The 13,896-nt window shown below is 40.8% G+C and overlaps 1 protein-coding gene across 1 annotated transcript in view; it reads right to left on the bottom strand.

The window, feature by feature from the left end:
• Positions 1-13,896, bottom strand: part of TIMM44 (translocase of inner mitochondrial membrane 44) — a 52,368-nt gene that overhangs the window by 20,918 nt on the left and 17,554 nt on the right. The window contains exons 5-11 of the mRNA XM_025206625.1: positions 12,100-12,249; positions 8,718-8,851; positions 7,905-7,990; positions 6,730-6,822; positions 6,255-6,379; positions 3,583-3,633; positions 1,292-1,381 (exon numbers count right to left, since the gene is read on the bottom strand). Of these exons, the coding sequence (XP_025062410.1) occupies positions 1,292-1,381; positions 3,583-3,633; positions 6,255-6,379; positions 6,730-6,822; positions 7,905-7,990; positions 8,718-8,851; positions 12,100-12,249 (729 nt within the window). The remainder of the gene's footprint in view (positions 1-1,291; positions 1,382-3,582; positions 3,634-6,254; positions 6,380-6,729; positions 6,823-7,904; positions 7,991-8,717; positions 8,852-12,099; positions 12,250-13,896) is intronic.

Here is a 13,896-nt window from a genome sequence, read left to right as displayed (position 1 = left end):
ACAGACCAAGACTGATCAGAGGTGGGAATGACTCCTTCAAATATGTCCCCAGTGGCCAAATAGATCAATGAAAATGTCTAGTTAGACTAGTGAATCCTTTGGGGGATATTTCTGTCTGTGGAAGAGGCCAGAACCAGGACAAAGAGCTCCTGTCTTGCTAAGAAGCAAATTAAGACTCTCTCACTAGTGCCTGCCTCACTGTGCTACTTTTTATTAGAAAGAATAAAATACCAAAATAACCTATAAAAGTTTGGATCCAAAATAACCTATAAAAGGTTGGATGGTATGTAAAGCCCCCAAGGAGTTGAAAATATTAATGTACCATAAAGTTACATTTTAGATGTAAAGAAATATGTAGGAATCTTATCCCATACAGAAGACAGGAGACAGTACCCTGAAGAGCAGTAAGACAGTAACCTCAGAAATCCGGATATCAAAAATCTGGAATTCTTGAAAATCTGGCACTTTTTAAAAATACTGTACACTACATCAGGGAACCCAAAGCAGTGGCCACACGCGGAGTGGCAATGCAGGGTTGTGGATGGCAGCTGCAGCCGCCACATGCATGCTTCCCACCGCCCCCCGAACACAGAGGGGGAAGCGTGCATGTGGCGGCTCCTGACGCCATCCACCACCCTGCTCCGAGCACAGCCACTGCTCCGGGACTGGCCACCGCTCCCTCCCCCCCACCAGATGCGGAGGGGGAAGCTTGCACGCGGCGGCCACTGCCGCCATCCACAACCCCATGTCACCACTCTGCATACGGCCACTGCTCACTCCCGCCCTCCCCCCAGCTCCACAACCGGCCACTGCTCCAGTTTCAAAAATCCAGAATTTTCAAATTTCCAGCAGGTGCTTGGTCCTGAGCATGCCGGATTTATGAGCTTATACTGTACTTAGTTTCAGGCTACTGAGACTGGACTAACCCTGAGTTCCATAAACCATATTTTCTCATATACCATGTGCCTTCAAATAAGACAGACACCTTGTGTTGAAAACGCAGAATGGAGAGATTTCTTCCAGAATCATGCTTGAATACAGCCTCACAGAGCAGAACAGTTTGCTCATCAGCATCACTTCCTCTTGCAGCTAATGCTTTAATCCTTTCACAGCTACTGTGCAACTGGTAGCAGCTTTTGGCTGTTCAGGGGTCTTTTCTCAGTAAACTCTTAATTAAGCTCTAGGTGCTACAGCAATACAACCACCACAGTGAAATCTTGAATAAGAAAAATCTACACCCAGAGGTCAAAACATAGTCCATGCTGCAAGAAATACAAAATCAGAGACTTACATCAACATTATCAAGGTCAAGGATCCTGGAATGTGACCGGAGACCCATTGCTTTGGCTTGTTGGACTGGATGAGCAAGCTGATGGTATGTCTAAGCAAAGCAACATAAACATGGGTTATTCTTTTTTAAATGTTCATCTCCAAGCATACCAATAAAAAAAAAAAATCAAAGGAGATGGGAGATTTCTTACTGAGACTATTTCAAAAGAAAAAATACCAAAATAAACACTGAACAGTCTAATTTTTTTGCAAACAAGTTGTTTATCCTTTGAATGGAAAATATCATATGGTTGCATTAAATGCTCCGAGTTCTTACAACCCTATGACCACTGAGACTCCCTCTGGCATGCAACTGGACAGAACAGTAGGCATACAACTAAGGGCACAGAATATATGTATTAAATACATCTGATAGCCAAAGCACATGTGGTTCTAATGTGACAGCACACAAGGAGAAACAGCCTGGAAAGCAGATCGTTTTCCCAGCACACTCAGACCTTGGAGATTAGCCCAGTTTTTTCTGGCCCCTATTTAGACATACAGACATATGCTTCATTATTTATACATCCAGAACTATTGTCCCGGCTGCTGAATTACTATTTGTTTCCTGTAGTACCAACAAAGTACTAGGCAATTGTCAAATAAAATGGGAGGCACCGCCACAGCCTTGAAGACCTTATAAACCTAAACCCTAAAACTACAAATATCCGCCACAAACTGATGTAGACTGGGCTTTAATGGGAGTAAAATGAGAAACATTTTGCAGGGAGAGAAAGCAGGGAAACTTAACAAATTAAGGCCTGTACTTCTGGACCTGTAGTACACGTATTCAAGTATTCTCAGAACTGGTTTGAGCTCTATCATTTATGTATTAGAATGAGTATATACACACAAGCATCTGCACTAAACCAGACTAGAATTTTAATTTGACTAAGCCCATTAGCATAAACTAAAACAAAGTCCTAAAACCTCTGGACTGCATGATTTGCCCTTTTGTTGTTGTTACACACAGTTACAGCTTGAGACCATTTATGGGAATGGTTATTTTCTCTGCTCCCCTTATTACATGGTGCTGATTTGCTATAAAGAAAGACTGGAACAATTTTGGATGAGACACCCTTTAACATTCTGGACCCTCGTAGGCTAATCCCCATATTTCTCAGCTTGATTTGCAGATCTCTGGACTAAGCTAGTTTTAATTTTAAAGTAAAACCCATTAAAAAAAGACAGACAACCTTTGCTTATAACTACTCCTGGCTCTGCAGTAAGTCTGCTCTATAAATTAGAAAGCTGATTTGATCAACTGTTTAATAGAGAAATGCACAAGCCAGTACAGATACCTTTCAGAATGCTTGAAAAAGCCTGATGTTATACACTATCGTCATTAGAAGGATGAGTTTACCCAGAACAAATATACAAATAATCAAGAGAGGCTGCAGACCTGCCCAGTTCAAAATGTTAAAGATCCCTTGCACAGTCTCATCTGATTTCCAGCCCCCTTGTGGTAGAAATTAATGCAACTTCAAAGCAATAAAAATGATTAACAATTAAAATGACTTTTTAAAACCAGTTCTGTGCTGCCAAGTGTCGGATTAGTTTGGAGAAGGGTGGAGAGAAGAAATACATTTACACCTTCTCCTTAAGTGCTAGTTTAGGCAGAAGTTTGCTTCAACAAAGCTAAAATGGGATTTCAATGTTACTCCCAGAAGACATATGCCGTTTACATGCATTGGAATTTCATGCACTAAATGTACCCAAGAAAACAAAAGCGTCCCCTTTCTTTACTATCTCATGGCACTCAAGAACATGCTAAGATACAGGGAAAACTCAAATGAAGGAGTGACTGAAGCAAAACCCAATACTCACAGCAATACCCTGGAGGGGGTGGCTGGACGGCTCAGAGAAGGGAAGGAACGCCACCATACAGTGATGTTACTTTTAACCATTTCAAAAGGAGTGGCAGAGTTGCCACTAGACATCTGGCCTCAGGTGTTATGATATACACATTACACCTGCATGTCACTGTACCAGTACAAGCAAGCTAAATTGCTATACCAAGACAGTTAATCCTGAATACAACTGTTACAGTTGCAGATTTGCTATATTTGTACGGCTAGAGCATGAGCCTGTAGGGCTATCATAACAGCTTATAACTATCATATGATACCAACACAATTATTACATTTATCTATTTCCCAAACCTAATCCTGGGAATACTACAGGCCCACAATTACAAACCAGGGGGGCGGAGGAGAACCCACTTTTTCAGATGCATTATTAATGTATACTTACTGCTTCGTAGCACCAGTCTTTCAGGATATCAAGGTCCCCAGATATCATAGCCTGAAAAAGGAGTAACAAATAAAATATACAAAGGAAACTTAAGGTTTCCCACTAAAATATCTGTCTGGATATCCTTTAAAAGGTGAATTTCTTTAAATCCAACCTTAGGCCACAAGTGTTTACTCCTAACATGCCCTAATATACTAATATGTAGTCATATTAGTTCAGATGGACACAGATATTTAGATAATTAAAGTATTATCTTTATACCTAAAGTCCAGCTCACATATTTCATGAGATATATTTTAGCAGAAGCAGAAACAAGTAGTAAAAAATCATAAATAATCAATTTTCAACATAGCAAAAGATCAACAGTGGGCCACTGAGTAAAAATGAAGGGCAATATGTTGTTTATAGCTGATAGAAGAATATTTTGAAGACAATGAATAATGCATATGTGGAACTCATTGATACAATATAACAAAGCCAAACAACTAACAATTTCAGAAAGGCAATTAGATTTGAATATGAATAAAAACAGCCATAATTACATACTAGGCAGGATGTCTTGTAGTAGAAAGAAGAAAAAAAAAATCACTCATGCATCAGGGCATTAGTCCCAGGGGTTTAAAGACACTTTTCCAGGAGAGGTTTATTCTTTAAGAGTGCAACACATGGTTTTTACAGCTTTCATGAAGCATTTCGCTCCTACCATTGTTAGGAGGACAGCTAGATTGTAGGAAACATAGGGCAGATTCAGAGTGACAATTCCTATATTATTTTGTTTCGAGTTCTGTCCACATGACAAGCACAACCCATGTGATGAATTAGTTTGAGATACTCATCTAATCCAGTCACTCCACAGTGCAGATGTGATCACAGGGCAGTTCTTTCAAAACACAACTGTGCCACTATAGGCATCATCCTTAACAAGTGTCAGATTCTCTGAATCTTCCTAAGACTCTAGCTTTGATGCTCTCCTCCAAACGTTACATTTATTGTAGTATATATGTAGGTTTCCCGCAACAAATGGTAACACAGATGTTACAAGAATCTGTCCCAAGAAAAAAAATTGCCAAGCTACTACAAAAACACTGGATCCGTGATACAGAAGTTGCTGATTCAAACATTAACTGCTCTGTCATGCCAGGACAAATTTAACATCTGGCCAGGTCTCCTACCCTCCACAACCCCACAGTATTCTGGTCTCCCACACTATCTTTCCCCAAGGCCTCTTGGGGGCTATGCGCTCCATACACAAACAATGAAACAGATTTTTAAAACTTCCTTTTACTATTGGAGTTTAGTGTATTGACATATAATTGTAAAATAATGTCTTGTAATATAATTCCACTGTTCTGTTTTTGTATCATAAGCAGGAATCCTTGTTTTCCTTGATAAAAAAGTCTCAAATTCTCTGATAAAAAAACTCCCCACAAATTCTCTGATGAAACTCCCCAAATCCATGATTAAAATGAAAGGCCCCCTACAGCCCCCACCAGCCAAGCCCGTGCCCATCACTCAGCAACTGAGTGGCCATCAGCTCCGTCCTGCTCCCCACCGGAGCCCTGCTACCATGCACTGCGGCCCTGGGCCCCAAGCCCCACTCGCCCCCCACACAGCACTGCCCAACTTCCTCCCTACCTACGGGGGCCTTAATCCTCCCCCCATCCCATACTTACCTGCGGGAGCTGCTCTCCAGGCTGCCTGGAGGCCCTGTGCATATACATGTGCATGGCACCCCCTGCCTGACCACCCTCTTCCCGCTCCCTCCCAGCCCCTTGCAGGCTGGAGCTCTGCCACTGCAGAGAGCTCTTTGCAAAACTGCAAAATCTGCAGGTTTCTCTGCTATAATGAGAAATCCATGGGTTCCTCTGGCAAAGGGGGAAATCTGCATTTTACGCCATTTTTCCATGGGAAACGGAAAACTCAGATCCCTGATTGTGAGATGGGGTATGGATATGTTGTAAAAAAGCATTAACACTTCATTCTCTTCAGAAAATTCCAATTTTCAAATTTCTCCTAAAGTCACGCCTGTAATTCCTTTTGCCACCCATGCTTGAGCCCCATTCTATTTCTGCTATGTTTTTTAACATCAGGTGATAACACAATATTCACACAAGTGAAGGCACACCATTACTGAAATAAGTGGTACTATGATATTGAAGTTACTTCTAAAGCTTTAACAACCCTAAATTTTTTGTTCAGCGGCTACTTTTACTAATCCATTTGCAGTGCCAACATCTTTTCCTCAAGCAGTTATCTAAACGTTGGAACTGCAATGTAAATGAGTAATTAGAATTCTTTCTTCCAGTGTGCATTACAGTGTGCAGCTGTCCCTTTACTGCCCATTCATCCAGCTTGGTTTGAAGCCTCTGGAGTTCCTAACATTCATCACTAGGTAAAAGAGGCATTTTATTTTCCAGCACTGTCAGAGCCTTCTAAAAACTGCTAACCCACGTGGGAAGATTTGCAACTAACTTCTCACATGGGAGCCTTCTCTCCTTAGCCAAACTTTTGTTATTTTGGGAGATGCACCAAGCTGAAACCATGGGCTGGAGGGGCAACAGCCATCCCATCTTCAAGTTTAATCATTCAAAAATGGAATAGCTCAAGTCTGTAACTTTTATAAGAACGTGAGACGCTTGTTTCCATTATCATGTTCCACCATTAGAAATTACCTCCAGAACATTAGGGATTATATCATTCTCGCATTGCTTTAGAAACTGGTCTTTGTCAAAGGCTGGGTCCACTTTGAGAATCTCAGTCAAAACTTCAGACATTTCTGTCTTTGAAAACAACCCACCTGTCAAAACAAATTCAATTCAATTAATTAAGACTACAGGCATGACAAGCATCACTGAGGATAAGTGAGAATTGAAGGAGCTGTCTCTTTAACAGAGGTAGGTATGATCTGTCCAGAAGATGCTACAAGTTTTGCTTGGGGTTTTAGTTTTATCCCTTACACCCACTTGTCATTATTTACCACCCCCTGATTGGGTTGTTGCTCCACTTAGTGATACATAGATGCAAAACATCAGATTCCTTCCCAAAGGCTAGTAACACGTTGATGGCAGCAGCACTAACCCTCCCTTTAGAAAGTCAATGGCCATAGCTCTACACCACTAATAAACTTTCACCAAAATGAAATGTTACCAATTAAATCTGTGACTTTGTCTGTCACAGCCCTGGAGGCTCGAATGAATGCGTTATCACTTTCATCATATTTCATTTTCATTTCAAAAAACCCTGAAAAAGAAAAAAGAGGAGATCAGCGGAAGTGTTCAGCTATTTCACTTTTGTACTTCTTAAATGGTAATTAGAATGTGCAGTGTAAGATCTTATTTATAGGTCACTTCTAAACCTCTCAAGTCCCTTCCAAATCCCTCTTTTACAATTAGCATATTCCTGTTTCAGCAAATGATTATTTTTACTCATTACTTTCCTAAAATTAGAGATTAACACTCTTTACCATTAATCCTCATCAATAGCCCTTACAAAGTTATTTTTTTTCCTCTGCATGAACGTCAAAGCCCCGGGAACTGCCCCTGACAGTATCCTTCAGGCCTAGAAAAACTCAGGTCATGACTACCTGAACCAAACAGTGCTCCAGCAGGAAGTGGGGAGGCTGTGTATGCCTGCATGCTGCTAAAGGAGCGCTTCCCAACTGCTGCAGCGCACTGGTGTGCCGTTGGACACGTCCAGGTGTGCCACAGAATTTGGGGGAAGGCATGGCTACAGCCGGTGCCACCACCCCATGCTGCCACTGTGCCCTGGCCAGGCCCACACTTATACCTTGCAGCCCCCACCCAGTTGGCCACTTGCCACCCTCCTCCTCCCGCCCACTCCACATTTGACTGGTGTGCCATGCGACGGAAAAGGCCAGGTAAGTGTACCGTGGGACAGAAAAGGTTGGGAAACACTGTGCTAAAGCACTGCATTTCAAGTATTTTAAATGCTGCAACTGCTTCTCTGTACCCTTAGTGTCTGGCTAGTAGGAGGCATTCAGAATTCAGTGTTCTTACAATCTCTGTTCATAGGCAATGGGGAAATCAGGTTTTAGTACCTGTTAAATATGGTGGTAAAACAATACTTTTCTGCTGAAGGTTGGGATTGTCTCCCAAAACAGATGGAGAAGCTTGGAATAACTACTGTGTTGGTAGCAACGCCTACTTCTCATTTAACACTACCTAATACTAACAGCTGCAACAAAAATGGCCATGATTTGCATTATGTGAAGACTAGTTGCACAGATGGCATCGGATCCCAGACTGTAAAAGTTGGAGATCACAGAAAATAAAGTTCTGTTCCTTAACCACTGGAACACTTACTATTGAAGACCACGTTGTTGTCCTTGAAATCTTTCCACTGTTGATACCATTTGGAATCCTTGTGTATCACCACACCCATGGCCTCCCTAGGGAAGAGCAGAAGGCTAGCAGTTTATGCACAAACTAAGTCCTCAGAAACAGAAGAAAAGGACACAGAGCTATCCTAAACATCTTTCTGTGCAGTATCCTGTACTATCAAGGGTGCTGCTTGAGACATCCACTGTAAGAACTGAGTGTGAGAAGAGTCTGGAGGAAAGATCAGGAGTTCAAGTTTGGTTCTATTAAAGTTATGTTAACCAAAGATACATTCAGAAAATGTGAGCGAGAAGGGCTGAGTTACTAGAGGAAAAAAATATTGCAAAGAAGTTGAAATTTCAAGTCAGGAGAACATATTATTTTGTAATGCTCTGTAATTCATAAAACATTTCATACATCTTTTCAAACTTTGCATAAATATTCTTTTCTCTTCAGAATAAACCTGAGAAACTTCAAGCCAACCCAACCTTCTAAACAGAAGTTACAGAGGGATTAAAGTATGCCTTTCCAACAGGAGCTGGCAGCAACTCTGAATAGGAAGCAGCTACTGCAGTAATCCAATACCACAATCCTTAGAAATGGAATAATTCCAGTTCTCCACCCCTGCCTGCTTGAGCCCAATATTAGGAGCAAGTTGATTACTTAAACCATCCCTTATGCTGCAGCTTGACCCCAACCCCAGAAGTTGCCCACCTTTACTACTTTATAGTTCAAATTTAAAAACACTCATCAGGTCATACATAGCAATGACCTCTTTATGATTAATCCAGTACGTACTCATTAGCTTCAAATATTCTCTGCTCCTTGAGCCTCTCTCCAGAAAATTCAGTCCTTTTCCTTAGTCGCTCTGGACGTTTGTAAGGACCCGTCTGCCCTATTATATCCATTTCCTTCTTAACTGTTTCTACTCCCTAAAAGAAAAAACATTCAATTAGTGGATTTGCTACAAAAAACTAATGATCCTATTTCAAAAACCTGAGGTAGAGTCTATGGGCTACATTGATCTCTGCTGTCAGCAAATGCAACTCAACATATATCACTCAGAGATGCATGTGCCTACATCAAGGCTGAGTGAAGTACTGTTTTTGGAGATTTACCTGAATTGGACAGGAGAAGTACCAAAAACTTAAGTTTGGATCTGGCTTATGATAGAATAACGAACAGGAATCCAGAAAACTAACTGAATCAAAAGACCCTACAAATAGAGAGTGAAAATGCTGGCAAATCAGGTCAGAGGGATGAATATGGAGTTGAAAAGAGTGAGTACTGATAGGCATGAAGGACTTGCTGGATTTTAAGGAACAAAGGATTCCTATAACATAAACAGTAAAGAAGATTCCAGTTACAAAACAAGGCCTATGTGTTTGCCACAAGTGCAAAACAGCAAGACTAACAGCGAGCACATTTGTTTTTAAGGACAGGAAGAGCGAGAGCAGCCAAAAGAGCGAGCATTTGCAAAGTTGATATTCACTTTATAGTTCCAGACCCGAATAAAGAAAAAGCCTCAATTCCCCTAAAGTATACATTTGAGCAAAAGGTTGAAGGAGCTCAATTATACACAGCAAAAATCAGGATCAGTGCTTCTGGAGCTAAATTCCATGTATGCAGAAATCTCAGTAGTGCTAGTGATCCCACAGAACAGAATTGGTGGTGGATTTCTCTCTCCCTGCTGAGTTTCTGTTAAGGAAGAGATGTTGGGGGTCAACATGCATACACTTGGAACAGCTTTGGAAAGGGAAGGGGATCTGCTTCTTGGACGTGCACAACTTCACAAGGTAAACAGGCTAGACGTTCACTTGTATTGTACACTTGTATTGCTACAGGACTGTGTGCTAAATCATCACTTGTATTGTACACTTGTATTGCTACAGGACTGTGTGCTAAATCATCCAACTTTGACCCTGGATGAGGCAGGGTTAAAGTCAGAGAAATTGTTGGTATATCTGTATTGCTACAAGCTCATCATTCATAAGTGTTGCAGCATTACAGTTGCTGCACCTCAGGGACAACTCCTCCCCTTTTGTAGCTACTCAAAATGTATGTTTGTCCATACTTAATTTTTTTCTATAAACTTGGGACTCAGATATACAAGAAATCTTTGCGTAGCTGTATCCCTATTTCAGTCTCCGCTAAAGAGAGGCAATACCCTCATTTCACTGTAATCAATGAGAGAAGGACTCAGTTTTAAGTTTGGGTACTAAACCCATTTCCTCTCATATAAGAGCAACACATATGCTCACCATGACAACACTAATTTATTTCTTAAATTACTTTATTAAACTTCTGATGTTCCAGATTCTTCCAGTGACACTATCACTAGAAGAAAAGTGGAATGCAACTCCCAATCATCACTGGATGTGTTCTGATATAAAATGGCACTTAATATACGTGATATGCAAGAGAAGGCCAGCTTCTAGTAAGCTACGTGTATACAGAGGATGGTTATCATATCTAACGACAAAGCGGTGTGCAGCTTTATAGTGCTGTCTCACTGCCTAAAATAAAAACATTGAAAAAATATGAATATTTCTGATTTTATAGCAAACCACAGTAAATGGCAATTATTTTCCATCCACATTTTTAACACATAGGATAGGGTCTTAAAAAACCTTACTAAAATGTCTAAATAAATCTGTGCACTTGAATAACTCCAATGAAATCAGTGGAACTCTTCACATAGATAAAGTTACAGAGATGCTTGAGTGTTTCCTGGGTTGGAGTCATAGACTGGATGTTGAACTTTGGAGCGTTTGGTTCAGTTATTCTTCATGTTCATAACCACTAAAGACAATCTCCAGTAACTACAAAAGGAGACCTCTGTGAGCTTTTGAGGTCGGAAAAAGACTTCTGAATCCCCATGATTGTTACCCAGCAGTAGAGTGTCCAAATAAATAAATGTTTCCTAAATACTGTAGTAACATAGATCTTAAATATATTTGCACTATTAGAATTCTTATTTATTCTCAGACAAGGTTCTTTGGGTAAATCCAATATCTTTTATTAGACCAACTCAAATTTGTATTTATTCTCAGTTCTTCTCTACATTTACCTTTCCTTTTTTTTAAGCCAAGAACAAGAAGCTGTTTTGCACTTTAAAAAGATAGAGAGAAGCAAGGAAGATTGTTCAGCCTATTAAGAGGCTTTTGAAACAGTCCACTAAAGATGAACAGTGCATGAAGACATTTGCTAGAATGTGGGGAAACTATATGTAACCCATAGAAAGTTAGTATAAACTCAGGTTAGCAAATCTTACAAGATAATTGCCTGCCAGAAGGGAGAGAATAGTTGCCTGCTTCAGAGAAGGAGCTGGCAGTTCTTGAAAGGAGTTAGCTGCATCTGCTGTGGCAAGATAACAAGCTTCCTTACAGAAATGCCACTGTATAATGTGAGGTGCTGTTATGGCTGAAGCTGACCTTTAGCAGATGACATCTTATTAGGAACAGAGAAACAGGAACATTTCCATCACTAAAGGGACCAACTGTCCTTCCAGTCTGATGCCCCCTTCTGAAAGAGGCTACCACTGATACCCCAGCACAAGTGAGAGAAACTGGCCAAAGATAAATTCCTTCCTGTGCCAATCAGCTAGTGATTAATATTTGCTCCAATAAACAAAGTGCATTTGTTACTCTCTGCTCTGCTAGCAATAAGTCAATCTGCATGAGAGATAGCGTATTTAGTAGCAGTTCAGACACTTGATGCTTACAATTTTGCAAAGTTCTTGGTAGATATTACCCAGTCTTGGTACCTTGTGGCTCTTTAATTTCTCAACATATTGCAACAATTGTACATCAAACAGGTTTTCCTCTGAAAACTTTATATTCAATTTTGGCTGAAAACAGCACATCACAAACTGCAACCCTCAAAGCATCAAAACTAGATAAGGAAGTCCGTTTGCTCGTTTTTAATGGACTCAGTGCCTGCAGGACTGGCTCCAAGCAGGTATTGTTGGAATGACATGTAGCCACAACAGTTCAGGGAAATGAAAGATGCAAGGATTTTTGCGGGTGTTATCTTTTATTAAGCCAACCACACAGCTGGGATAGACTTAGACAAGGCGTGAAGAAGAACGTACTGCATTTGAAAACTTGTCTATCGCAATCATGTGGTTGGTCCAATAAACTATATCACCTTCAAGTAGGTATGTCATCCATAAGTGTACCTGAGAAATGGCTTTGAATGCTGCTGTCTTGCCCAGTTTCTCCCCTCCTTTGGTCACTGACTCTGCAGACTGTTTTGCCGTCTTGGCTGCTTCTTCTACACCTTCTTTTATCTTCCGTCCAATATCACTCTTACTTACTTCATCCAAACCCTACAATAAAACAGGAATATGAAATAATTTAAAATATGGACTTTTCCACATGGATATGAAAGCGATTCTTTATTTTGGCATTTAGGATACCTCCAAGTAAAACAATGAAGACTCAGCAAACATAGCAAATGCAGTCAAGGTCTGTAGCAACAATAGTCAATTTATGTTAAAACCATTGGGTGTCTTTACACGTGCTTCAAGGTGGGGGTGGGGATGACACTTGAAATAGTCTGGCTTTTGGGAGCCGCACTAATTAAAGCACCTGCAGTATTTTGTGTATTCAGCATCCTGTGCTTCAAAATGGCAGTGGGGGTGCTTTAACTAAAGCTTGTTCAATGAGCTTTTGTTAAAGCGCCCCCGCTGCCATTTTCAAGCATGGGGATGCTGAATACACAAGACACCAAGGCTGCTGGAGCGTGCTAATTAGCTCCAGCCGAGCCTGCTCCGATGCACTGTAATTACAGTGCACTGGAGCAGACATCCCACACATCTACGGGCACCCATTATGTCACAGGAGAATAACTTGCAGGACACAGTGCTCTGGTGTTATAGCATTATCAGCAATCATTGACAATCCTGTGTTTATATGCAGATGCTTTTGGTTAGATATAAAACCACACTGTTGAATAGCAATTACCAAATATATCTATATCTGTGTGCTCTCTGAACCAGCACAGCAGGCTTAGCATATGCTCTTTATAAGCATTTCAGTGCCTCACTGGCAGCAGGCAGTTCTGGGGTGGATAGGGAAATACAAATTCACAAAGAAGCAGTTGCCAGGAGTACCACTAGGTGGTCTCCTTTTCCTCCACTACATTTGGATGATTCAAGACACTATTATATAAGCTGGTGAGAAACCCTTATCTCTAGTATGTGGGCTACAAAGCAGAATATTTTCCTTAATTTCTACTGTTGCTTGAAGTACACCTGAGAGTCCAGCACCGCCCAAGCATGCAGAATGCTTCTGGATATTTAACTCAATGCTGACCAAGAGAAAACAGCTTCTCTAACTACATCACTACAGTTACTATCATGTGCAAGACCTGATTTTCATTGGAAGCCTTGGAACTTTGCCAAACCTTGGTTTAGCTACAAGCCCCATCACAATAAATATAATACTGAAATATAATGGCACAAGCCTATAGGATATTCTTGTTGGGAAAGAAGTGCCAGAAATGAAGAATTTACTGGATTTTCTGACCAAGTTCCCAGGGGAGATACCCCAATTTCGTGCTGGTATACAACCTGACTAAAGAAGCAACAGCCTTGAGACATTTTCAGATATTCAGATATCCAAAAACACAGTGGCTCAGACTTATTTTGCCCCCAAGGCATTTATGCAGCACTTACACAGCTTTTAGACATTTGCTGAAGCAGACACAATCCTGTTTCACTCCACTCAGCCACCACAAAAGCTAAGGAACCTAAATTCATTATGCATTTTCATTTCAGCCTGAGAAGATCCCCAGGTGACTAGACTTGATTTACTATACATGTTCAGAAACAAGCCAGAAAGCCCACCAAAGCACTTTACTCTTGCCTAAGCTCAGCTGATAAAAAAATTGAGCCTGGGAAACAATCAGCTTCTGCTTCCATTCCCAATTATGCAGGTGGACAAATACTACGCTGAGCAAGCATCTGAGGTGG

This window comes from Alligator sinensis, unplaced genomic scaffold (genome assembly GCF_000455745.1).
Source record: "Alligator sinensis unplaced genomic scaffold, ASM45574v1 scaffold103_2, whole genome shotgun sequence".
Lineage (NCBI taxonomy): Eukaryota > Metazoa > Chordata > Crocodylia > Alligatoridae > Alligator > Alligator sinensis.
This window is presented reverse-complemented; position numbering and strand designations above follow the sequence as displayed.